The sequence below is a fragment of the Danio rerio genome, chromosome 3 (assembly GCF_052040795.2).
Source record: "Danio rerio strain M-AB ecotype USA chromosome 3, GRCz13ab, whole genome shotgun sequence".
In the NCBI taxonomy this organism is placed as follows: domain Eukaryota; kingdom Metazoa; phylum Chordata; class Actinopteri; order Cypriniformes; family Danionidae; genus Danio; species Danio rerio.
In genome coordinates this window covers 2,791,210-2,817,902 of record NC_141023.1, presented here as the reverse complement: position 1 = coordinate 2,817,902, position 26,693 = coordinate 2,791,210, and the positions used below count along the sequence as shown (strand labels likewise).

Genomic DNA, 26,693 nt, shown 5'->3' with positions numbered 1-26,693 from the left:
GCCTGTTTCTGAAAGAGAGGTAACTTTAACTCAGAGTCAGTTACTGTGGTAACTTACTCTGTGAATCTAACCTGGTCAGGAGCAGGTTTTATTCTCTAAACTCAGAGTTTCTGTCGGTCTCCTCCTCTTTTTTAACGATGAAGCGGTATTTCTCGCCTTAGCCTTACGTCTCCACACACCTATTTTAGAGCTCATTTTGGATATCTGCATAAAAACGATTGATGGAAACGTCATGACTCACATAACTTTTGAAAATATTCATAATAAAACATTTGCATAACTGAGTAGGTTAAACTTTTATTTGATAAGAAAAGATGCGCATAAACTACGAAGTGCACTTAACAAATTACAGTATGTACATTAAAAAAAGTTTGTTAGAGATGATGATAAAAATGTGTGTGAATGGACAAATCAGCAGGCTGAGCACACTGCAGAACATCTTAAATGTTGTTTTAGTCATTCTAAAATGCCTTTACTGTTTCAGTATTAGTGTATATTATTAATTACCTCCGAGCGTCAGGAGCGTGTTAAGATCTCCGCGTCTGGCTTCAAACGCCCCCACGTGTTCGTTGTGTCTTCTGAGGCGCAAGTATTAAATAAAAAATCATTAACGCAGCTTCTTCTACCGCAGTAAATTCTGTTTTTACTGTTGATATTTGGCGCAAGTTAATCAGGAAGTGACGATTGTGTTCTCTTTGACTCGTTGGATAAAAACACTGCTTTATTTTTAGGCGTTATTCCAGTTTTGCACAAATTTATGTAATAGCCTATATTTTGATGGAAACACAACTATTGCCTACATTTTTGTCACACACAGAACAAAGTCACGTACAAGGCTTATCCTTTTTTTCATAAATATTTAGCTTAACCTTCGACATGCACTGTTGCTAGATTAATGGGATTATTATTCTGTCTAAATTATTTTAGCACTGCTTACCTTCTAAATGTTATATTAACCTCTATCACTTGATCAATAAAAAGGCAGACACACAAGTGCACTGTTAAATCTATTAAAACTGATAAACGTGTATAAAAGTTTAGAAAAAAATATAAACGTCACACATTACATTACTTATTTTATTATACTTAAATGTTTAAATAATTTAAATTAAAAATTAGGCATTAACTTGAGCAGCTGTTTTCCCATGCTAACTGTCTCTTCTTCACTGATGGTTGCTTCTTTTTAAATATATACACTCATATTTGATAAAACTTTGCATGAGCACATCAAGTTCAGCTGGAGAAAGAAATGCTGATCTCTTTTATAAGATATTGCCATAGTCACTCATAATATCTGCGCTCCACTGATAATGTCTTTTTATAGTCACGGTGTGCGCGCTTAACTCTGAGTTGCTCTACTCAAAGTTGATTGATCTAACTCAGATCAGCTGTTCTGAAACCGAAAACTCTGAGTTTTTAATCTCTCGGTAAATCAACTCAGAGTTCAAGTTTAAACTCCGAGTTGTTTGAACCTCCTTACTGAAACAGGCCCCGGATCAATTCAAGTACTTCACAACAGAATGCTTCAATAATATATTGTAACAAACGCTTATACTACAGTTTCTGCATTTAAATCCAGTGTTCAGATGTTGTATTTGAGTTTATTTGTCAGGTTTTTGTCCCTAAACATGTCCTGTGTGTAGTATTAGTGTCCTCCACATCTCCTGTTGTGTTCTGGGGCCTGTTTCAGAAAGGAGGTTAAGTTAAAACTCAGAGTATTTTAACCCTGAAATGAGAGAAACTCTGGGTTTTCCGTTTCAAAATGGCAGGTTTGTTAAACTTAAGAAAGCAGGGTAAGTCAAGCCTGTTTCTGAAAGAAAGGTAACTTTAACTCAGAGTCAGTTACTGTGGTAACTTACTCTGTGAATCTAACCTGGTCAGGAGCAGGTTTTATTCTCTAAACTCAGAGTTTCTGTCGGTCTCCTCCTCTTTTTTAAAGATGAAGCGGTATTTCTCACCTTAGCCTCACGTTTACACCCACCTATTTTAATGCTTATTTTGGATACGTGCATAAAAACGATTGATGGAAACATCATGATGCACATAACTTTTTAAAATATGCATAAAAAACGCACATAACTGAGTAGGATAAACTTTTATTCGATAGAAAATGTGCGCATAAACTACGATGGAAACACTTTTACTGAACAAATTACAGTATGTACATTAAAAAAAAGATCATGATCATATGATAATGAAAATGTGTGTAAATGAACAAACCAGCAAGCTGAGCACACTGCAGAACATCTTAAATATTGTTTTAGTCATTCTAAAATGCCTTAACTGTTTCAGTATTAGTGTATATTATTAATTACCTCCGAACGTCTGGTGCGTGTCAAGAGTCTCCGCGTCTCATGGCTTCAGACGCCCCCACGTGTTCATTGTGTTTCAGCATTGTCTTCTGACATCGAGGCGCAAGTACATTAATTAGGCTAAATAAAGAATTAATTGACGCAGCTTCTTCTACCACAGTAAATTCTGTTTTTACTGTTGATATTTGGTGCCAGTTTAATCAGGAAGTGACGATTTTTTTCTCTTTGACTCGTTGGATGGAATTTTATTCACATCTTTTATGCAATATTCCAGTTTTGCACATAAATTTATGTAATATATTTGGATGGAAACATAGCTATTGCCTACATTTTAGTCACACACAGAAGAACTGTACTAGAATGGCTTATCCTTTTTTAATAAATAATTCAATTAAATTTACCTTCGACATGCACTGTAAGTAGATTAATGGGATTATTATTCTTTCTAAAAATTATTTTTAGTACTGCTTACCTTCTAAATGTTATATTAACCTCTATCACTTGATCAATAAAAAAGGCAGACACACAAGTGCACTGTTAAATCATTTAAAACTAATAAATGTATAAAAAAGTTTAGAAAAAAAATATAAACGTCACAAATTACATTACTTATTTTATTATACTTAAATATTTAAATACTTAAAAAGTGAAATTAGGCATTAACTTGAGCAGCTGTTTTCCCACGCTAACTGTCTCTTCTTCACTGATGGTTGCTTCTTTTCAAATATATACGCTCATATTTGCTATAACTCTGCATGAGAACATCAAGTTCAGCTGGAGAAAGAAATGGTGATCTCTTTTATAAGATATTGCCATAGTCACTCATAATATCTGCGCTCCATTGAAAATGCCTTTTTAAAGTCACGGTGTGCGCGCTTAACTCTGAGTTGTTTGAACCTCCTTACTGAAACAGGCCCCTGATGTGATTTCTGACTGTTGTAGCTGTAGATAACTCTAATCATTCAGTGGAGGGATATAGAGCTGTAATGCACACAAAACCTGCCGGAACTACTTTAGCTGAGCATTTATCTGACAATAATCAAACACCTAACAGTAGATTGATCATCAGCCAATCAGTGAAGAGAGAGTAAATTATGACAGAAATGTCAGTTTTGGGTGTACTGTCCCTTTAATTAACTATAACAGGCAATTCAAATGTATGTACAAACATCTCATATTAAGCAGTTAGCATGTAAATACTAAGTTAAAAAAAGCACTATTAATAGCAGCTTACAGAAGGCAGTGTGGTGTCCGCTGTTGAATAAAGCACAGTTCAGGTCACTCATGGAGCTGCTCCTGATCAACACAAACTCAGTTTCACACCACAGATCCTTCTCTTCCACCCGGTTCCTCACAGCCACAACTAGAAACCTCTCTTATAGAGAAATCTGCACCTCTTTCTCCTCAGGATTCAACACTTACCAGTGTGTCCCAGTGCATTGTGGGGGATGCAGAATTTGAGCAGAGAGTCCCAGCGAGAGTTATCAGGACACTGATGATGGCGTCTCTGGAGACTCAAATTGACGAGCAGAAGGAAACTCTGTGTCTGGATAGGTGTTTTAAAGGCCTATCATAAGAGGCCACTAGATGGCATTACTAGGTCATGGTAAGCCTAGTTGAGGGATATGTGAAGATTAAAGCATTCTGACAGAAGTACTCAGCTTGTGAGCCTCGTAAACACACACGGGTCCATATTGGTACCTCAAAGTTAAATTATTAGCACCTAAAAACTTTCAAGAGGTACACTTTTGTACTTTTTAGGTACCAATATATAAACCTGAGGCATTTATAAGCGCACTAGAATATTTTCAGTTAACTTTTTCACCCACTAGCGGTGCCACTGCCTGTACTCTGTTGACTGTGTTTTCACCCATAGCATAGCCAGAACATTTTCCATCATTCCTGTACAATGAAAAGTCAATCTCTTAACAGATTTTAAAAAAAGAGTGATATGACATATGTTTTGCAATTGAACTCTTCAACACTCAAGGTAAAAACATGATTCAAACTCATTTATTAAAACATCAAGTCAGTTCTCAGAATGTTGCAGTGAATTAAGTTGATTTTGTGTGTGTGTGTGTGTGTGTGTGTGTGTGTGTGTGTGTGTGTGTGTGTTTTGCTTGCTACTTTCCCTCTTAGGAACTGCTGCTTGAATTTTCCCCACACATGTTGTTGTAGCCTTTATTTTATCTTATTTCATACTTAAATGAATATATGTTATATATTATAGTTAAATAAATGCATTGGCTGGAACAGAAGCTCTTTCTTTTTTCCTGCAGAATGAATTTTGACAATTTAATTCCAACAAGTGTTTCACAACTGAATTTGAACTAATAAAGGCAAAAATATGGCAAAAAAATGCAGAGATATTATAGGCATGTAGCAGACTTACGTGAGAAACACCTGTTGTTCAGGTAGAAACAGGTTTTTGCTTGGTCACTGACTCCACCTACACACACACAGACACACACACACACACAGACACACACACTTCCCGATCTCACGATGGCTACAAGGAGAGGATCATAATGATCAAAACCTCAACACACAGGTATCATACTTTCAAATAAACACTGTCTCTGAGTAATACAACTAAATATAACACAAAAACTAAAACAATCATTGATTTAAATAGTGAATTTCAGTAACTATAAGCTGCAGTATCATCAGTTTCACTTTCACTGTCAGAGCTGTGCTAAAAACAAACGAGTGCTGAAGAACGTGTTCGGTGTTGATTAAAATGCAATCTTACGTGAAGTGTGTTTAGTTTGGTTTTGTATTAGACATTAAAGCAGAAAAATGATTCAGAACTGCTGCACAAATTCACAGGTTCACGGTATTGCAGCCACTGTATAGTATGGTTTGATTCTGCTGTGTGAGCAGGGTTTGTGGTGTAGCACCAGAAAAGTTAAAGAACAGTTAATAATATTACTTATCTAAGTAACGAGTAAAGTAATGCATTACTTTTATTAACTAATGACATTTGAGCTTTGAAAAATGTAACGCAAGTTACTTTTTAGTTTACTTTTTTATATTAGCACCATTTACAAGGTGGCTCAATTCACTGATAAGGTGCATGAATCACAAACCCAAATGTCTGCAGCTTCACACCAAAGCCTGTGAACACTGATGTGCATGTGAATTTTCAGCTTTTTTATTTTTAATAAATTTGCAACAATTTCAAAAACTCACCACATTGTCATTATGGGGGATTGTGTGTAGAATGTTAAGGAAATCAATGAATTTAATCCATTTTGGAATAGTGCTGTGACATAAAAACATGTGGATAAAATGAAGCGCTATGAATACTTTCCAGATGCACTGTGTAACTGTGATGGGATGTTAGATAGTTTATGAATTATAATTAATGATTAAAAAAATCAATAAAATCTCTTTCAGAAAACTGAACAGATGTCAGGAGTCAGAGAAAATGATCGGCTGAAGAAACAGATGGAGGACAGAATAAAACTGAAACATGTTCAGTACAGGTAAAGGACAATGAAGAATTCAGATGCAAAAACCTCTAAGCGGCATCTGAAATTTCCATAGAAATTATTTTCTTTACCTTCTTTATGTTGAGATTTTTCACTTTAAATAACAGGAAAAGGACTTCTCCTTTGCCATAAAAGTGATATTACTGAACATACACAGGAGTGTTACGCCCCGTCTTGGGGTAACGACGCAACATGAAAATGAAGACTACACACACAATGCTGCTTAAGAAAATATATTAAGATTTTGTTCACAATGATTTTCTCAATCAAAATGTGTCTCTTTTTTTCCAGGCCAAAACAATAACCAAAACAATTTAAATTTAAATTCCATCTAAATTTCCTGTTTTCAGCTAAAAGAAAGTAAATAAAATACACTTTCTTACCTTACTCCCTTGTCCACAAAAACAATCAATTAAAGAAGCTATAAAAGAAAATGCTGTCAAGCTCCCTACTTACTATCTACAAATATTTACAATCAGCAAACAAATCCAAAAGGGGGAAAACAGCATTTAACAGGCAGAGGTCAGATAAAAATGCTCATTTCAGAGAATCATTTCAGACGGCATTCAGAGGTTTTTGCATCTAAACTCTTCAAATATCTTCAATTTTGAGCTGTAATATGTCACCCAATAATATACCTCATTTAGTTTCAATATATTCTCCTCATGTATATGTACAAATGACCAGCTTTATTCAAGGATGTGTGGGCAAATGAGCAGGCACTGTGCTGCTGTTTGATAATCATTAAAGCTTTCTCGGTGGATGATGAAGAGACTCATAGAAGATGATCAGATAAAGACTGAAAAGGGAGACGGAGGAGAAACCACAACATCAAAATGTCAAACAATGAAAACACAGGTGAGCACCAACTCAGAGCTCAGAGCTTTACCGACATTTCTGTTCAGCTTTGTTTCACAGTTTTAATAATTAAATCACTTTGTTGTAAAAAAAGATAAATGAGTGAAAAGAAGAGAACCCAGTCCAGGAGACTCGAAACAAGCAGAATTCCTTTATTGAGACGTGTTAGTTAATCTGCAGTCATACAGCGTCTTTAAGATGTCCATGTGTCTGCAAGAGCCTACTAGAGGTCCGCAGTCTGCAAGTTCTTTCACAAGTCTCACACAAGTCTCACACAAGTCTGCAAATAGTCTGAATTAAGACAAAGATTTCATGGCTATATTGTGTTCTTAGGAGGAGGGGATATGGCTAAACAAAGCATGCAAATTAAGTGTTGGAGTCAGCATGGCATAGGTGTTAAAAAACGGCCCAGCTACTGACCACACAAGTTAATCAACATAGGGTTTCTGTAGCATAAAAGCAACACCCGAAGACAAAGACAGAGTCGTTTAAAGCATTTGCATCACTGGCTTAGCCTGTAGTCAGAGAGATAAAGGTTAAATTTCCCTCCTAGCTGGGATGTTAATGAAATTATATAATTAAAAACCAAAGAATATAACTTTTCAGTTATACGTAGATTATTGTTAATTTGAAATTAGATGATATAAATTTATATTTCCACAGTTCCCCCTTTGAGAGTTATTTAAAAACTCTCACAAAAAAATATAAATTTATAAGCCTTCCTAAAACCATTCAATGGCTTCTGTTTGATAACAGAGGCCCCATCTTCCAGTCATGTAACTTGGAAAAAGTTACAGGCACATTTAACTTATTCTGTGTCATTTCAATATCTACATAGATGTAAATGTAGATTTCAAAACTGTTCACACGTTTATGACAATCAGTTGTAATGTCATAAATACTACATGATGACACAAAAAATCATGTAGTTAAACTGCAGATCTTCTGAAAGTCCATGGCTTGTGAATAGTGTTCAGTCTTTTGTGAGGTGTGTTTCTTGTGGTTCTTCTCCAGCACAGAGTTGATCTGATGACTTCCTGTCATTCATGGATCTCCGTAGTGATGCTCTGGTTTAGAGTGTTTCTTGAGAAGATGCAGTGTTTGTGTTTACCTGCACACAAGAAAACAAGGAAACAGCAGACCAGCAGTATTCATGCATAGACTTGTATGATCATACAGTTCATGTGTCTAGTTATTCAGGTGATCGTATAGTGGTTGTGGTAAGTTGATGATCGTGTAGTGTTGTGTATTTTCTGTCTCCTAATCTTAAAGTTATGACACCTATAAAACAGTGAGGTGAGGATAAATGGGGGAAAAGGGAGTCTTCACCACAGGGTGCGGCCCCTAAAGCCTGTTGCTTTCAGTTCTGCCCTGGGCTCCTCACTGGTTTGTGTGTCCTGTTCTGTCCCTGAGTGTGGTGGGCAAACTTTAAAATGTGAGACACAAACTATCATTCAATAAATATCAGTCCTATCAGACATCATACCATTGAATGGGTAGTGATTGGAAAATGTGTTAAACACATTCAAGGCTGTGAGTGGACTTATGCAGAGTTCCCCAATAAAAAGGAAGAAGTTTCCTTTGTGTCTTTTTACAAAGAGTCTTTCGTCTTAATTGTAAATGAACTGGGACATTAAGCACTCACAGCCAAAAAATGGTTAGCATCTTTGAGGACAGCTCAATGGATTTAGTGATGAGGGGAGGGGTATGTTGAGGGCATTTAGCAAACTGTTCAGAAGTTGATTTACCCTGTTCATCTCTTTAAAGTTCTTTTTATTCTTTCTACACTCCCTCATCCAATGTCCTTTTTTACCACAGTAATGACAACAGATATTTTTCCTAAGACATTTATGATTTGATGTCTTTTCTGTGTTGACCTTAGTGGCAGCTGCTTCAAATCTGACTCTGTCTTTGATGTAAGAGTCTCTTTCCCACAAAGCTAAACTGTTCATATTATTTCTGAGAGTGGTGGAAGACCAGGTGATGTTAAGAAATGGCAAAGCTTTTCTGTATTCAGTTGCAAGGCCATCTGACCAGATGCGGACTAGGGGTCCCTTATCATCTAGCACACTGTCCGAATTATCAGCTAATCCACTGTAAATTATGGCGGATTGACAAAATCTCTCAGTGAATTCATTCACAGATTCATCTTTCCTTTGCACACAACAAGTCACTTTTGACCAGTCAATCTTTGGGCCAACAATGTTCTTTAGAGCTTTCAAAACACCCTCTCTCAAATCATCCTTACTGGCATGTTGTAATTTAGAGGTCACAGTATGCTCAAAACTGTTGAATTCCGATTCAGTGAGAATTTGAGACATTAGCTGGGTGACTTCTGTTAATGACATTTCATAAAGACGCATTTTGCTGATTAGTGCTCTGCTAAACTCTGAAAAATTTGTGCGTGCTGATGGTAAGCTTTGAGACAGTCTGTCTATTTCTCTAGGTCCTAGTGTTCTGGAAACTGTTTGAATTTGAACAACAGAAGTGTTGTTGTGTGAACTCTCAGTTCTCTGAGATCTTCTGGCACCACAAACCTCCACTGAACCTTTGAGCAAATCACTAACTGGTTGGATGGAAATGTCTTTTTCAGAGACAGTTTGTAAGTCAGGATGTTTGTTATCAGGCTGACTAATCTCCTCAATGTCAGTTTTTGATTTCTTTAGGTTCAGTTGTTTTGTTATTGAGGTTATCTTAGCATGAAGCTCTTGGATCTGTTTTTCTAATTCTGATTTAGCTTGAGCTTGTTGTTTAGCTCGAGATAAATTGAATTCTCTGTAGCAGCAGATAATGCCTTTTACATTGTTTTTGCGAATGCATGCATCAAGCACTTTCTTGCATTCATCTAATGTCCAAACATTATCTGGGTCAATGCTAAATTTCTTTGTCAAATTTAGTCTGACTGACTCTGTTATTGAGTCCATGTGCTGTCGTAGCAGCGATTTGAAATCCTGATCTGACAATAAAGGAGTTTTTAAACTACCTTTTTCAGTTGTAGTGATCAGTCTTGTATTCTGTCTGAACATTTTGTGAGCTTATTATCACAAAGTAAAAATACTAAAACTTTTCAGATGAAAGTGTAGTAATTTCTTCTCTGGCGAAACAGAGGGTAACAATATTAGCACATGTTGCTAAAACTTCCTGCCTGAACAAGAGATAACATAAATTAGCTTGTATAGCTAAACGTAAACTTCTCTGGTTGAACAGAGGTTAAACAAAATTAATGAAAAGAAAATAGCGCATAAGGCTTAACTTCTCTGAAAAGAGGATAACTTTTTAAAAGAAAATAGCACGTAAGGCTTTACTTCTCTGTCTAAACAGAGGATAAACTGTTACTTCTCTATTGAAATAGAGGATAACTTTTTGTTAAACAAACCCTGCAGCTGTTTGTTAACTTTTCTCTGATGGAGCAGAGAATAACCATGTGTGTAGACTGGTCTGTATGGTTCTTTTGATAGAGTGAAACTCACCAAATCGAGGTTGAGCTGAAAAGATTCAGTCTGGAGTGATCTGATCTTTGTATTCAGGTCTTCAATGTTCATCAGGGTTGCAGTCAGCAAATAGTTGGGAATTTGTGACGTCCGCTGAGTGACTTCAAATTGCCGTTGAGCTGAAGATTCCGTCTGAAGAAGTTTCCTTGATCTTGAAGCTTCAAGTTGAATTTCAGGAAGATTTCAGTCTTCTGTGGCAAATTGTTGAGAATTTGATAATTTCAGTCTCTATCCGGCTCACGGCACCAAGTTGTTGTAAAAAAAAGATAAATGAGTGAAAAGAAGAGAACCCAGTCTAGGAGACTCGAAACAAGCAGAATTCCTTTATTGAGACGTGTTAGTTAATCTGCAGTCATACAGCGTCTTTAAGATGTCCATGTGTCTGCAAGAGCCTACTAGAGGTCCGCAGTCTGCAAGTTCTTTCACAAGTCTCACACAAGTCTCACACAAGTCTGCAAATAGTCTGATTTAAGACAAAGATTTCATGTCTATATTGTGTTCTTAGGAGGAGGGGATATGGCTAAACAAAGCATGCAAATTAAGTGTTGGAGTCAGCATGGCATAGGTGTTAAAAAACGGCCCAGCTACTGACCACACAAGTTAATCAACATAGGGTTTCTGTAGCATAAAAGCAACACCCGAAGACAAAGACAGAGTCGTTTAAAGCATTTGCATCACTGGCTTAGCCTGTAGTCAGAGAGATAAAGGTTAAATTTCCCTCCTAGCTGGGATGTTAATGAAATTATATAATTAAAAACCAAAGAATATAACTTTTCAGTTATACGTAGATTATTGTTCATTTGAAATTAGATGATATAAATTTATATTTCCACAACTTTTAATTTGTATATTTGGTAAACTTACATATTGAAAAGGTTATATTCTTAAGAAATATTCCAGGATCTCAGAGTTTCACTTTGGATGTCATGAGGAGAGCATGTTCAAGTGACGAATGTTGATCTTTATTAAAGGGCCATGAAACCCCCCATTTCAGCAGGATGTTTTCACACCTCTAGTTTGGAAAAAGTCAGGAAAGTGGGCGTGTCGGGGGAGGAAAAATGGGCAGGGTTTGAATAAAAATGGGAGTTGCCATTTGGGCACGCGCTACTGACCGAGTACAAACAAACACACACACACGCAGGGGAGAAAGACAGTGTGTTTAATGACGGTGGAATGTTTGATACCGCACGTCGTATAAGAGAAAAAAAGCCTCTGCATTTCTCTGTAACTCAGATGCGCTCAGGAGGTCAGAAAGCCGTGTGTGTGTAGACTACCCCGTCACAAAATGCGGCAAAAATTCAACACGACGGTCGGCAAAAGTTTGCTTACAGTTTTCACGTGTTTACACTCAGAGAGCAGCATTTACAGCAGATCTTTCAATATTGTAGTGATATGAACACTGTAAACTAAGGTCTGTCTGTAAACACTGAAAGAGTACAGCTGACTATACCAACTATAACTTTGCCATCTGAATGAACAAAGAAAGACCACTGATCACACACACTTACCAAATCTGTAGACACAGAACAATCAGCACATACTGGAGCTGCGTCTTTTTTAAAGGAGACAAGCAGCAAATCCAGATCTCACCATTAATGAGAAATGCTCTCGAGTAAAAAATGTTTCAAACAAATGCATTTCTGCCGCGCGTCGCGTCTACGGATCCACACGTGGGTCTAGTAGCGTCTCATAGAGAGAAAATGAAACAACACCTTCACATTACAAAAGCAACACTGGCGACCCGTACCTCTAAACAATTCTTATTATTTTCCCACAACTTTTGGCAACACGAAGTGTGTCGTCTCTCTGCCGTCTAATCACTGTTTCAGGTACAGTCTAAGAAAGTGATCATGCATATTAATGAAGTTGCAGCACATACATAATGGAGCGCGCTGATTGGTTTGAACCAAGCCTTACTCATGAATGAATGCAGCACACTCAGAGACGTAAAACGGGACGCCTTGGTACAGACGTCCAGTCTGCACGCTGGAATACACGCTATTATGTCATGACCGTGACGCAGCTTCAAAAATTTGTTTCACACCGGAAGTACAAATTTGCTCAAAATAACGCAAAAACAACCAATTTACACTCTTAAGTGAGATATAGGTGTCCTAATAGTGTTTTTAGCAGTGTGTGACACATATACGACTGTCAACAGCTCAAAACATGTGTTTTAGTGTTTCGTGACCCTTTAATATTTTACTGGGATAAATGTCAAATTTCTGAACTGTAAAGCTTCTGTTTCATACAGAGACTGTTGCCTGCAATCCTCCTCGCAGGAGGAGAAGGAGCAAAGACAAACCTCCTTTGAGTAAGTCTAAAACTTTTCTTCATCAAAGCAGAAGAGATTAGTTTGAACTTGTACTGGTGGATCTGGACATATTATCTGTGATGCTAAATTTTCATCATGAAATGTTACATATTAAATATGCTCTGAGTAACTGTATCAAGTGATTTCACTCTGCAGTGAGGATTGTTCTCTTGGGGAAAAGTGTATCAGAGAACAGCCGTGTGGGAAACTTGATCTTGGGTCGATCAGCGTTTGACAGTGAAGCTCCTCCAGATGTTGTGGAGAGAGTTGGAGGAAGACTGAAGCACAGACACGTGACGCTCATCAACAGTCCTCAGCTGCTCCACACACACATCTCAGATGATCAGATCACACAGACGGTCAGAGAGTGCGTGAGTCTGTCTGATCCAGGACCTCATGTGGTGGTTCTGCTCCTCCAACATCAGCAGTGTTCAGCAGAAGATCAAGAGCGTGTGGAGAAGCTGCAGGACTCTTTCTCTGAGCGCCTTCTTCAACACACGCTGGTGCTCAGCACACAAGAGCCCACTGAACCCAATCAGATCCTGCAGAAGATCATCCAGAAGTGCTCCAACAGACACTTCAGTCTTCAGACAAGCAGCTCTGCTGATCATCTTCTGCAGGCCTTTGAGGACATCGAGCGGAGCAATGAAGGACGACACCTGATTTCTGCTCAATATAAAGCTTATAAGTATTTCTCAGTGGAACAACAGGCCACACAACGAGGTGAGTGTGAGATTATCTGATGTTTCTCGTGATGTTTACACTGTTTAATGTTCTTCTACAGTTTCAGACTGTGAGAGGCTGAATGTGTTGGTGTGTGGGAGCGACGGCTCACTGAAATCCTCCATCTCAGAGCTGATCCTGCAACACACACACAGAAGATCAGAGAGTGTGAGGACAGACGTGGATCTTCATGGTCGTCTGATCAATGTGCTGGAGCTTCCAGCTCTGTTCAACACTGGGCTCTCAGAGGAGGAAGTGATGCGTCAGACTCTCCGCTGTGTGTCTCGCTGTCATCCTGGAGTTCATGCTTTCCTCCTCATTATTCCTGACGCTCCACTCAATAATGAAGACAGAGCAGAAATGGAGGAGATCCAGAAGATCTTCAGCTCCAGAATCAACAAACACATCATGATCCTCATCATGCAGAACTTAGAGCATCAGACAGCAGAACTCAATGAAGAAACACAGGCTGTCATTCAGAGTTTTGGAGGAAGACATCATCACTTCAGTCCTGAAACACAAGTGTCCACATTGATGGAGAACATTGAGAAGATGCTGGAGGAAAACAGAGGAGGCTTTTACTCCACAGAGACATTTCTGGAGGCGCAGATGAAAAAAATGAAGAAATATGAAGAGATGAAGAAGAAACTTTATTCGCATGACACACATTTACTCACACAAGGTAAGGATTTGAAATTAATGAATGGATCTTTAACAAAAAAATTTAAACAATGGCTCAGTGGTTAGCACTGTGGCCTCACAGCAGGAAGGTTGCTGGATTGAGTTCTGGCTGGGTCAGTTGGTGTTTCTGTGTGTAGTTTGCATGTTCTCCCCGTGTTGGCGTGGGTTTCCTCCGGGTGCTCCAGTTTTCCCCACAGTCCAAACACATGCCCTATAGGGCAATTGAACTAAATTGGCTGTAGTGTGTGTGTGTGTGTGTGTGTGTGTGTGTGTGTGAATGCAGGCGTGTATGGGTGTTTCCCAGTGCTGAATTGTGGCAGAAAAGGTATCCGCCACATAAAAATGCGCAAAGGTTCAATCCGTAGTGGTGACCCTTGATAAATCAGAAAACAAATAAACACTTATTAACTTTTCTATGGCTTAGTCCCTGATTCACAACACTGGGAGAAACCTGCAAACTCCAGACAGAAATTCCTCCTGGTCCAGCAAACATTCATGACCGCGATACTGAAGTGTCCTGCCAAACCAAAGTTCTCAAAACTGGCCACCTCAAAAAGCCCTTTGGAATAAAAGATTTAAAAGGACACAACTAATGGACACTTTAGGCACCCATGATCCTTTGCGCAGGGAAGTAGCCAAATAGTTGGGGTTCATTCCGCTGTGGCGACCTATAATAAATCAGAGACAAAGCCAAAATAGAATGAACGAATGAACTAACGGACAAAAAGTGCAACAAAGACACACTTGATTTTCTCATGATGACTCCTATGAGCCCTATACCCTTCATCCCTTCAAAGCAATCATTCAAGGAGTTAGGGCAGGGTTGCAACTACTGATTATTTTAATCATCGATTAATCTGTAGGATTAAAAAAAACAAGAAAAGCATTAATTTCCAACCCTTTATTCAAAAACGCTCATACCTGAGCTGTTATAATAATAATAATAATAATAAAATAATAATAAAATAAAAAATTACTAAGTAGTTTTGTCCTGTTTTCAATCCAAATATCTAAAAAAATTCTAAATTAAAATACATACTAGACACTTGAAATAGCATAAGAAATTAAGTCATGTTTTCTCAAAATAACACCTCAAAATTAATGATTGCTTGCCTAAAACAAGCTAAATTATTGCCAGTGGGGTCAGAAAATAATCTTAATAATATATAATCTCAAACAGAAGTTTTCAGCATCACTTAATTTTCCCATGCCAATTTTTCTTGTCTAGTCTTTATATGAGATTTTTTAGATATTTGGACTGGAAACGAGACAAAATGACTAAGAAAGAAAACCTTTTCTGCCGAGCAACTTTACATGACAACAGCACCAGGGACAAAAAACCCCCCAAAAAAACAGGGACTTTACGTTCCTCACTTCAAAACGGAAAAGTAGGATTCTGTAGTGATTTACCCTGCTGTTGCTCCCTTCCTCCTCATCCCTGTCTACGAGGCACCGAACTTTGTATCAGTGTGTGAGAAACAGAGAGAGACCGTGTTCACTCTGCTCCATGCTGAACTAAAGTGATTTTGTAACTAATCAAACGACTCTGTGTCACAACGAATCGATAATGAAATTCGTTGCCAACACTTTTAGTAATCGATTTTTATCGATTTAATCGATTCGTTGTTGCAGACCTAGATTAGGGCATAGGGATGAGCCCTTCTTAACTGTACACAGTCCAGTCACAGAACTACTAAAATCATCTTTTGTAAGCTGTTTGGACACAACTCAGTGTAGGCATAGTGGGTCCACAGTCATGTTGGGGTGATACATATCTTTTTAAAATTTCCTGATGTTAAAATAGGATCCAAATCCCTCCCATTTTGAGGTCGACATAGGAATGCAGTTTCCCCACTCACATATTGATTGACAGCTGCGTAGTCTCCATAGTAAAAAGTAAAATCTTATCAACAAGACAGGACGTGCGCAACTGCAATTAAAAGATCTGTTCAGCTCTCTGTGATCATCAATCATCATTATATGTGATAAAGAGTGAGTTTACAAGTTTAACCATTTCTAAAACAGTGCACGTGTGTAATGAATTACAGCAATTTACTTCAGCTTTGCTTCATCAGCACAGCCACATGTCAGAACAATAATAAAAGAAGATGCTTCAATTTCAGTTTGTAGACGTAAAATCAGATTTAGTTTGTACATTAACATAACAGATATTCACATCTGCATGCAAAATCAGTGCAAAGTTAAACACGCTGTGTGTGTCCAATGTTTGTGTGTGACTCATCAAAAAGTTTGAATTAACTCCACGACAAATACATAAAATAATCATTGGGAAAGTTCTTACTGTAGTATTTCTCATAAGCGTTGAAATGAAATCTGCTTCTTTAATGTCTGTCACTGTACTGTTTATCTGACGCAGCCGAGACGGAGGCACACTCTGACAGGCATGTTGGAACAGTGGGTGGGGAGGACTAGCATTAAAGGCACAGGCCACGAAAACAGCTACAGTGTGTTCAAAGTAAAAAAGCCAATATTCTGAAAGGTTCAATAAATGACCTGATGGGTGTTTTCAAGTGAAACTTTACAGACACATTCTGGAGACACAAAAGACTCATCTTAAATCTTGAAAAAGGGGTAAAATAGGTGCCCTTTAAATTAAGTGTATTCTCATGTCATATAAATCACTCATCACACAGAAACAAACATCTGTATATGTGCTTTAATAGTTTAAAACTGATGCATTTCCTCTTTTACAGGTTCAGCTGAGAGTGAAGATGAACTGAGGATTGTTCTTCTGGGAAAAACTGGAGTTGGTAAAAGTTCAACAGGAAACACAATCTTAGGAAGAGATGCATTTAAAGCAGAAGAATCATTTGAGTCAGTGACCAAACAGAGTCAGAGAGAAACAAGAGAAGTCAATGGCAGACGCATCACTGTGATCGACACTCCAGGACTGTTTGATACTGAACTAAGTAATGAGGAGATCCAGAGAGAAATCAGACATGCCATCTCCATGATTCTGCCTGGACCACATGTGTTTCTCCTGCTGATTCCACTGGGACGATTCACTAAAGAGGAGGAAACATCAGTGAAGATCATCCAGGAGACGTTTGGTGAACACTCTCTAATGTTTACCATGGTGCTCTTCACCAAAGGAGATTCTCTGAAGAACACAACTATTGATCAGTGTTTGGATAGACCTGGATCTGTGGTTAGAAAACTGATTGAAGCTTGTGGAAACAGATACCATGTGTTCAACAATAATCAGCCTGAAGACCGAACACAAGTGTCTGATCTACTGGAGAAGATAGACAACATGGTGAAGGCAAACGGAGGAAGCTTCTACTCATGTAAGATGTTCAGAGAGATGGAGAGAGAAAAACAAGAACAGCAGATGAAGATCCTGATGGACAGAGTGCAAGAAGCAGAAGAAGAGAAAGAGAGAATGAAGATGATGATGGAGGAAGAAGAACAGAAGCAGGAGAAAGAGAGAAAGAGAAGAGAGGAAGAACTGAAGAGAGAACGAGAGACATTAAGAAATGAAATAGAGGAAGTCAGGAAAGAAAAAGAGAAACTTCAGATCAAATATGAGACAGAAACAGACAGACTGATGAAGAAAATAGAGGATGAGAGGAAGAAAAGAGACGAGGAGAATACAGAAAGAGAAGAGAAGTATAAAACACAAATAAAAGAGAAAGAGACTGAGATGAAGAAAGAACAAGAGACGTTTAGATGTGAAATAGAGGAAATCAGGAGAGAAAAAGAGAAACTTCAGATCCAACATAAGACAGAAACAGACAGACTGATGAAGAGAATAGAAGATGAGAGAGAGAGTCATGAAACAGAGAGAAAGAGAAGAGAAGACGAGTTTAATCAGAGAGAAGAACGATATAAAAAAGAAAAGGAAGAGATACAAGATAAAATGAAAAGTGAAAGAGAGAGATTTAAAAATGAAATTAAGGAACTAAAGCAAGAAAATGAAAACGTGAAGAAAGAAAGCGAGAAACTACAGCTCAAACATCAGACAGACATAGAAGAACTGATGAATAGAATCAAAAATGAAAGAGAGATTCATGAAACAGAGAGGAAGAAAAAAGGAGAAGAGTTTAATGAGAGAGAAGAACAATATAAAAGAGAAATTAAAAAGAAAGAAGAAAGTGAAGAAAAGATGCAGGAGACGATGAAGAGAGAACGACAGGAATGGGAGAAACTAAAACAAGAAGAAAAGAAGAGACGAGAAGAAGAGCAGAGGGAATTTAATGAGAAACTGATAGAAAAAAAGAAACAAATGGAGAGAGAGAAAGAAGATCTTCAGTCTAAACATGAGGAAGAAGAAAACAAGATGAAGATCCAGAGAGAGCAAATGAACAGAGAAAGAGAAGAACTGATGAAGAGACATGAAGAAGAGAAAGAGAGAATGAAGATGATGATGGAGGAGGAACGACAGAATCAGGAGACAGAGAGAAAGAGAAGAGAAGAAGAACTGAAAAGAGAAATAAGAGAAGAAGAGAAACATCAGAGAGAGATGAAAGAGGAGATGAAAAGAGAACGAGAAACATTTAGACATGAAATGGAGGAAATAAAAAGAGAGAAAGAGAATCTTAAAACTGAATATGAGACAGAAACAGACAGACTAAAGAACAAATTAGAGAATGAAAAGAGGAAATGTGAAGAGGAGTATACAGAAAGAGAAGAAAAATACAAAGCACAAATCAAAGAGAAGATGGAGGAAGAGAGAGATGCGTGAGGAGATGAAGAGAGAACGAGAGAGACTAAAACATGAAACTGAGCAAGTAAAAACTGAGAAAGAAAAACTGCAGACCAGATACAACACAGAAACAGACAGACTGATGAACAGAATAGAGAATGAAAGAGAGAGTCATGACAAAGAGAGAAAGAAAATAGAAGAAGAGTTTAAAGAGAGAGAAGAACAATATCAAATACAGATGAGCAGAGAACGAGAAGAATGGGAGAAACAGATACAAGAGGAAAAGAAAAGAAGAGAAGAGGATGAGAAAGAAAAGCAGATTTCAGATGAACAGATTCAGAGACTGAAGAGAGAAATGCAGGAAATAATCAAAGAGAAGGAGAAACTAGAAATAAAGAAGCAAGAGCAACTAGAGGATTCAGAGAAGAGACTGAAAGAAGAAAGAAAGATGAGAGAAGATCAACAAAAGACAAATGAAGAGAATCTGAAACTGCTGGAAGAACAGCATCAAGAAGAACTGAAGAGAAGACAAGTGGAGTGGAGAGAGGAATACGACAGAGAGAAACAGGAGAAAATCTGCTCTGAAACTGATGATTCACTGCAGGTATTTTAACACAATGTGTATCTGTTTTTCTTTAATCTATAAAACAGCTAATGTCAGACAAGAGTTGTTTAAAACTACTAAGAAATATTTATTTATTTTGCCTTATAATAATATATGGTATGTGTACATTATTGTTTTATTGTCATTTACACAGGGTAAAAACAGGGGTATTGAAGCCACAGAAGGCATACAGCATCTATTTTACAGACTTCACCTTAATATAGGATACAAACTGAGAGCTGCAGATGTTCTTCAGTTATCTGAACATTCATTAAGGTCTCCTGATTGTTATGCAGAAGGGGAGCTGATTCAGACTTACATACAGAAACTACTGATGATGGACTACAGAGCAAGAGACATTAGAGTCAAAGAGACCAGAGGGAATCAAATACAGCAGAGAGAAAGTGACAGTGGACAAATATTAGCTCTGTCTTTGTCTAACACATCAACTCAGTCAGAACTCATTCACCCAATGGATGTTCAGATGTCTGTGTTTCATTGTTCTGATGGTTTCCTGAAGCAGCTGATGGTCACTAAACTGTCCCAGTGTCAGTTCGCTCTGCCTCTGCTTGTTCCTGATCCAGAAACACAACAGATTGAGTTTCCTCTCTGGACATTCAGACAAATCAGCAAGAGCTGGAAGATCAAAACCACCAACGATGAAACCATCAGTCAAACCCAGCCCATCTACAAGGCACAAACTCCAATGGTGTTTTTCTTCAGGTTTGGCTCTGTGTCTTCATCCAAGTCTCAGCTGATGAACAGTCTGATCAATGACAAACACAACACGTTCTTCCACAGGAACTGCCCAGGCAGCAGCAGATCCAGAGTCCTGATGGATGGAGTAGTGGAGATCGCCTGGTTCTGCCCTTCTGGAACAGATGATGATAAATTCACTGACTGTGTGGCCTTCTGTAATCTACATGGAGATGCAGGAGACCACGAGAAACAGTGGAAGATGCTCACTGAGATGGCCTCAGTCAATGTGCTTCTTCTACAGAAACTAGACAAAAAAGACAAACATGCAGAAATAATTAATAGCCTTTACAAAGACAGAAAGCCACTAATTTGTCTTTTTGCTGAAGATGAATCTGCTGTAACTGAGATGAAGAAGGAAAAATATAAGATTAGTCTGAAAGACAGAAATCAGTCAGAAGTATCTGAAGAACTCAGAGGAGCTATAAGTGATTGTCTCTCAAAATCATTTTTCACTTTCAGACTTGAAGATGTGTCCAAACACCCAGACATCAGAGTAGATGAGGAAGATGATGAAGACTGCAGGAGAGGAAGAGCAGCAGCACAGCAGATGATCAGTTTACTGGAGGAGAAAAAACTGACAGAAATCAAAGAATCATTTCTGCCTCATCAGGGGAAACTGTGGCGTCAGTGGAGTCAGAAGAACAAAGAACTACATCGACTCCGAGGAGAAGAGATAGAAATGGAAATAAGTAAAAAACAAACAGAACTGAAGATAATCCGTGAAAAACAGCATGAATCTGACATCAGTGTCTTCTTAAAGTTTTTCATTAAAGAAATTACTTTAAAAAGTGCAAATAAAATGACACATTTTCTCAAATGGCTTGAAATCCTACTTGATGATCTTTTTGCTCTACATCGCAAATATGATGAAAAGTTGTCAGCAGGGTTAAAATTGAAAGCGAAAGTTTTTTATGAACTTAAAAAACTCAAGAGAATATCTGAGGATCTTCAAGCTGCAGCCTTTGGTCTGGAGCACATCATGAGGGAGATCGGTCAGATCTATGAATCATGTTCATCTGTGAAGGAGAACAAGAAAGATCTGCCGGTTCACTTCTCTTCTCTCCCGAGTCTCGCAGCAGAGATGATGATCTCTGGGTTTCCACTGGAGCTGATGGATGGAGATGCTGCTCATGTTCCTCTGGTCTGGATCTCTGCTGTTTTTGATCAACTCATCCAGAAACTGGGAGACCAGACCAGAGTCTTTGTGCTGTCAGTTTTAGGGATTCAGAGCTCTGGGAAATCCACCATGCTGAACGCCATGTTTGGACTCCAGTTTGCCGTCAGTGCTGGCAGGTGCACCAGAGGAGCTTTCATGCAGCTGGTCAAAGTGTCTGAGGAGATGAAAACACAGATGAACTTTGACTATATTCTGGTTGTTGATACTGAGGGTCTTCGTGCTCTAGAACTGGCTGGAAGATCAACAAGAGCTCATGACAATGAATTGGCCACATTTGTTGTTGGTGTTGCAAATCTGACAATAATCAACATATTTGGAGAAAACCTATCTGAGATGCAGGATGTTCTTCAGATTGTTGTTCAGGCCTTCATGAGGATGAAGAAGGTCAGACTGAATCCCAGTTGTGTGTTTGTCCATCAGAACGTTTCAGACGTCACAGCTAGAAAGAAAAACATGGAGAGTAGGAGACGACTGCTGGAGACGCTGGATGAAATGACAAAACTTGCTGCTGAAGAGGAAGTCTATGATGCAGAACGCTTCAGTGACGTCATTAGATTTGATGTTCAGAATGATGTGAAGTATTTTGCTCAGCTCTGGGAGGGCAGTCCACCTATGGCTCCACCAAACCCAAAGTACTGTGAGAATATTCAAGAACTAAAGGAAACTATTAAAACTCATGCATCAAAATCACATGGACTGATGCTGATAGACTTAAAATACCGTATTAATGACCTCTTTGAGGCTTTACTAAATGGACAATTTGTCTTCAGTTTCAGGAATTCTCTGGAAGTTGCAGCCTACAGGAAACTGGAGACTGAATACAGCAAATGGTTTTGGAGTCTCTGCAGAGCCATGAGTGAAATTGAGAACAAATTGCATAACAATATAGAAAATAAATCAATCCATGAAGTTGATGAAACTGATCTTCAAGAAAAACTAAAGACAAATGAAGAAGTCAAAAAATCAATGACTGAGTTTTTTGAGAAAGATGCAGATGCAGATATACTGATTCAGTGGAGAACATCATTTGAATTCAAAATCAAAGAGCTTGAGCAAAGCATTGTGAGAGAAACAAAGAGGAAATTAAATGATATTCTTCTGCAGCGAGACCTTAAAGAAAAGATTGATGATCAGAGGACACATCATGAAAACACTCTCTATGAAAAGAGCAAAGAACTCGCCTTAAAACTCAAAGGCGAAGCAAATGATGAGGAAACACTGAAGAAAGAGTTTGATTTGCTTTGGAAAGAGTGTATGAATAAGATCATCTCAGACACTCATTCAATCAAAGACATCGACATAATGAGAGATTTGAGAGAGATTCTTAGGGAGATCTCTGAAACTGCTCCTGCTGGTCATGGCAAGGAGAACAGGGATATTTTCACTGTGTCAAATCATTCGGATTATGTGAAGTTGAAGAAATCTAGTTATTTTCACCTTACAGGGGCTCTTACAAATGTTTACATATCTGCAAAAGAGATGCTTCACATTGTTCTTTATAAAGAAGATGAAGCCCAAATCAGATATTTAATCTCAGATATTTCTCATCAGACAGAAATGATGATTCAGTCATTTAACATTTCAAAGCTTGGCTACAACATCAGCCACATTCAACAACTAACAGGTTACATCAAAGCAAGGTTAGTTGAACATGATGAAGGACCAGCAAAGTTTGTGTTTAAGAAACAATTTTTCAATGATTTGGTTCTTTCCATTTGTAAGAAATCAAGCAAGATGATCACTGAGCAACACAGAAAGTTCAGAGAAGACAATGACCCTGTTCTCTATTTGGAGAAGAAAGAAGAGCACTACAGAATTTTCCAGAAATACTGTCATGGAGCAACATCAGCTGCCATTTTTGGTGAGATCATCTGTCAGAAAATGAAAGAAGCTGTTGAGGAGACTGTCTGCAAGAAAACTGCCAGAGATTTAGCAGATGAAATGAGATCAAACTGTCCAACACTGAATGGAAACAGATCAAATCTGGAGAAACACATCCTGAAGACACTGGCAGAAGAGGAGGACTTTGACAAATACATGAACTACATTAAAAAACCCAAAGATCACTTCAAGAGTTTCATCAGAGATGAAGTCAGTCGCTACATCAGAGATAAGTTCAGCATCAGTGTTTTACCCAAGATGAAGGAGAACATTAAACTCCTGCAGCAGAAGATCATGAACGCAGCACATCAATCTACTGAACATGTTCAAGTCAACAGTGGAGATGTTGGTTTGTGGTTAAAGAGTTTCACACAGCAGCTCTCAGATCAGCTGATCTTCTCTGAAAAAGACCTCAGTGGAGTCAAACATGATGATGTTGATGATTTCAGACTCCTAGAAGATGTGATCAGACAAGAGCTTCCTGCTGTAATGTCAGACATCAGCAGCAGATTCAACACAGACACATTTCCAGTAAAGCTGGACTATAAGTTCAGGCCAGATGAGCTTCTGATTGATCACTTCTGTCAGTGCTGTTGGGTTCAGTGTCCGTTCTGTAAAGCCACCTGCACAAACACCATAGAAAACCATGATGGAGATCACAGTATTGCTTTCCACCGTAATTTTGGGCTGAATGGGCAGGTTTATGCAGGAACAAGAAACTTGTCTATCAGCATCTGCACATCAGCAGTAGCCAGTAATCAATCTTTTTATACCACTGCCTCAGCTGAATCAGTCCTCTGGAGAGATTACAGAAGAGCAGGAGGAGTTTATGCAGACTGGAGCATCACTCCTGATCTCTCTGAACTGCCCTACTGGAAGTGGTTTGTGTGCAGATTCCAGAGAGATCTGGAAAAATACTACAGTAGAACATTTGAGGGAAGTGGTGAGATACCAGATGAGTGGAGAAAATATAGAAAACAAGACGCTGTTGAGAGTTTAGATAAATACATTTAGATTGAGAATTAAATTCCTTTTAATTTGGACATTAAGTTTTGTGTTCTTCACCTCAGGAATTCTGTAATCATGTAATGTTCAGTCGACAAAACAACATGAGAGAAGACTCTTAATAACATGTACAGGTTTTATGCATTACAACACTATAAAAGATGCTGAAAATAGCAATATCTGTGAAGAACTGTTCTTAAATCTACATTTATAAGTTCAGTTGAGTTTAAACTGTCCACATACACATATTGCAGCATGACTCTTGCTGTTGTGTTCACCACATGTTGGACATGTTGTAGCATTTCATAAATATACACACAAGATCACACAATCGTATCAAATGTGTGAATTAAAAAATAAATGAATAATTCAATTTACACAGATGTAGAAACATTTATATCCTGAAGGCAGTGCTGTGTATCAGGATGATTATGCACTGATACACACAGAGAAAGACTGGTGGCAGAGTGATTTGATGAACATGACAGTGATGTTGAACATCCCCCATGGCCTGCACAGTCACCAGATCCAAATATTATTGAGCCACTTTGGGGTGTTTAAGCAGCGAGTCAGGAAACGTTTTCCTTCACCAGCAGTACATAGTGACCTGAACACTATTCTGCAAGAATGGCTCAGAATCCCTCTGGCCACTGTGCAGGACTTGTGTCTGTCATTCCCAAGACCAACTGATGCTGTGTTGGCCACAAAAAGAAGGCCCTGCACTATAACAATGAATTATTGTGTTCTAAAGGTTATTGTGTAACCTCTGAATTTGATTATTTTAGTATTGCTGGGGATTTTAATATTCACATTGATAATCCAGAAATCAATGCTGTAAAAGAACTGATGACTGTTTTTAACACTTTTGATCTGACTCAGCATGTTCAAGGACCCACACACAATCGTGGACACACCCTTGATCTACTCATAACTAAGGGTTTACACATTGTAGCGTACAGTCCAAAGATAAAATTACTTATTGATTTTAGTATTTGATATTTACTATTTGATTTGGGTATTTCGCATGGGTTTACGACTCCTGGCTCCAAGAAGTCTGGATTTTCGTGACAGCTTAAGTTGCTCAGTGGGACTGGAGAGATAAGCAGAGAAGGGTCTGTCACTTCAAAGACATTCCTGCCCAAATACACACACACACACACACACACACACACACACAACCACGAGGCTGTTCCGACAGAAAGAAAATGAACTCATTAAATCCTGAACCAGCACAAAACCAATGTGTTATGTTTTGTAAACTTTGTATCTCATTTCTGACTTTTCTTACCTGTGTAACCTCTCTTATAACCTGTATGCATGTTCCATTTAGGCCTTTGTAAAGCATAAATATTGGAAGGATATAAAAAATTATGTTGATGTACTTTAAACCCCCTATGTTTGGTACCGATGGGTTTCTGCTGACATCTTACAACACATGATGCATAGAGCAAGACCATAACTCGCATTGCTTTATTCTTTAAAGCCCAGTATTAAATGCCTGTCCGCATGCTTTAGGCCAGGCATGTCCAAACTACGGCCCGCGGGCCATCTGCGGCCCGCAATCAGTTTTGTGGCGGCCCGCGAGGCTTTTTATAAATATCAATAGAATCTGGCCCGCTATACAAAAATGAACGTAATTCAATAAATAACCACCGGGTGTCGCTATTACACGCATTTAATTAAGCAGCAGTTCTTGTTATGATCTATCTATCTATCTATCTATCTATCTATCTATCTATCTATCTATCTATCTATCTATCTATCAATCTATCTATCTATCTGTCTATATACACACAGTTGAAGTCTGAATTATTAGCCCCTCTTTGATTTATTTCTTCTTTTTTTAAATATTTCCCAAATGATGTTTAACAGAGCAAGGACATTTACACAGTGTGTCTGATAATATTTTTTCTTCTGGAGAAAGACTTATTTGTTGTATTTCGGCTAGAATAAAAACTGTTTTAATTTTTTTATGAACCATTTAAGGTCAAAATTATTAGCCCCTTAAGTCTTCAGAACAATCCATTGTTATAAAATAACTTGCCTAATTACCTTAACTTGACTAGTTACCTTGATTAACCTAGTTAAGCCTTTAAATGTCTCTTTAAGCTGTATAGAAGTGTCTTAAAAATATCTAGTCAAATATTATTTACTGTCATCATGACAAAGATAAAATAAATCAGTTATTAGAAATGAGTTACTAAAACTAATATGTTTAGAAATGTGTGGAAAAAAATCTTCTCTCCGTTAAACAGAAATTGGGGAAAAAATAAACGGGGGCTAACAATTTAGGGGGGCTAACAATACTGACTTCAACTGTATATATATATATATATGCGTGTCTGTGTGATGTATGTAAAATTTGGCCCGCGACAACGTTGTTTTTTTTGCATCTGGCCCTCGGCCCAAAAAGTTTGGACACCCCTGCTTTAGGCGGACACTCAAATTTGCATACAAGCAGCCTCGAGACAAAAGAAGGGTTCCCGCTCGAACTTTGTACTGAAATCATTGGTCAGAATGCTGAACGGGTTGTCACGTGACCCGCAGGTATAACCAGACCTTCTGTCCAATCATCTGGGCAGAAAGAGAATGTCCTAAAAATAATATCATTGACGGTGGCCCTCGTGCCACACGGCTCTTCACAGCTGCATGGACTTTCCCGCCACGTTTTCTTTATTTTCCGGCAAGGTAAACTCAGTTTAAAGTTTGCGATCGTGTTCGTCCGAAC

General features: G+C 38.2%; 4 protein-coding genes across 4 annotated transcripts in view; 2 read left to right on the top strand and 2 right to left on the bottom strand.

Moving 5' to 3' along the window:
• plbd1a (phospholipase B domain containing 1a) overlaps positions 1-26,693 on the bottom strand; it is a 522,382-nt gene that overhangs the window by 312,479 nt on the left and 183,210 nt on the right. The gene's annotated exons all lie outside the window — the stretch shown is intronic.
• Positions 1-26,693, bottom strand: part of LOC147845398 (NAD(P)(+)--arginine ADP-ribosyltransferase 2-like) — a 150,921-nt gene that overhangs the window by 4,617 nt on the left and 119,611 nt on the right. The window lies entirely within an intron of this gene.
• LOC147845405 (GTPase IMAP family member 8-like) lies at positions 4,779-20,926 on the top strand. The gene is made up of 9 exons (XM_087243581.1): positions 4,779-4,863; positions 5,712-5,800; positions 6,494-6,664; positions 12,410-12,469; positions 12,626-13,192; positions 13,254-13,874; positions 16,594-17,246; positions 18,203-19,143; positions 19,298-20,926. The coding sequence occupies exons 3-8, from the start codon at positions 6,643-6,645 to the stop codon at positions 18,230-18,232; spliced, it is 1,953 nt and encodes a 650-aa protein (XP_087099707.1). The 5' UTR covers positions 4,779-4,863; positions 5,712-5,800; positions 6,494-6,642; the 3' UTR covers positions 18,233-19,143; positions 19,298-20,926.
• LOC147845404 (interferon-induced very large GTPase 1-like) lies at positions 17,165-23,974 on the top strand. Its single transcript, XM_087243477.1, has 3 exons — positions 17,165-17,246; positions 18,203-19,143; positions 19,298-23,974. Exons 2-3 carry the CDS (start codon positions 18,484-18,486, stop codon positions 23,972-23,974), a joined length of 5,337 nt encoding a protein of 1,778 aa, XP_087099603.1. The 5' UTR covers positions 17,165-17,246; positions 18,203-18,483.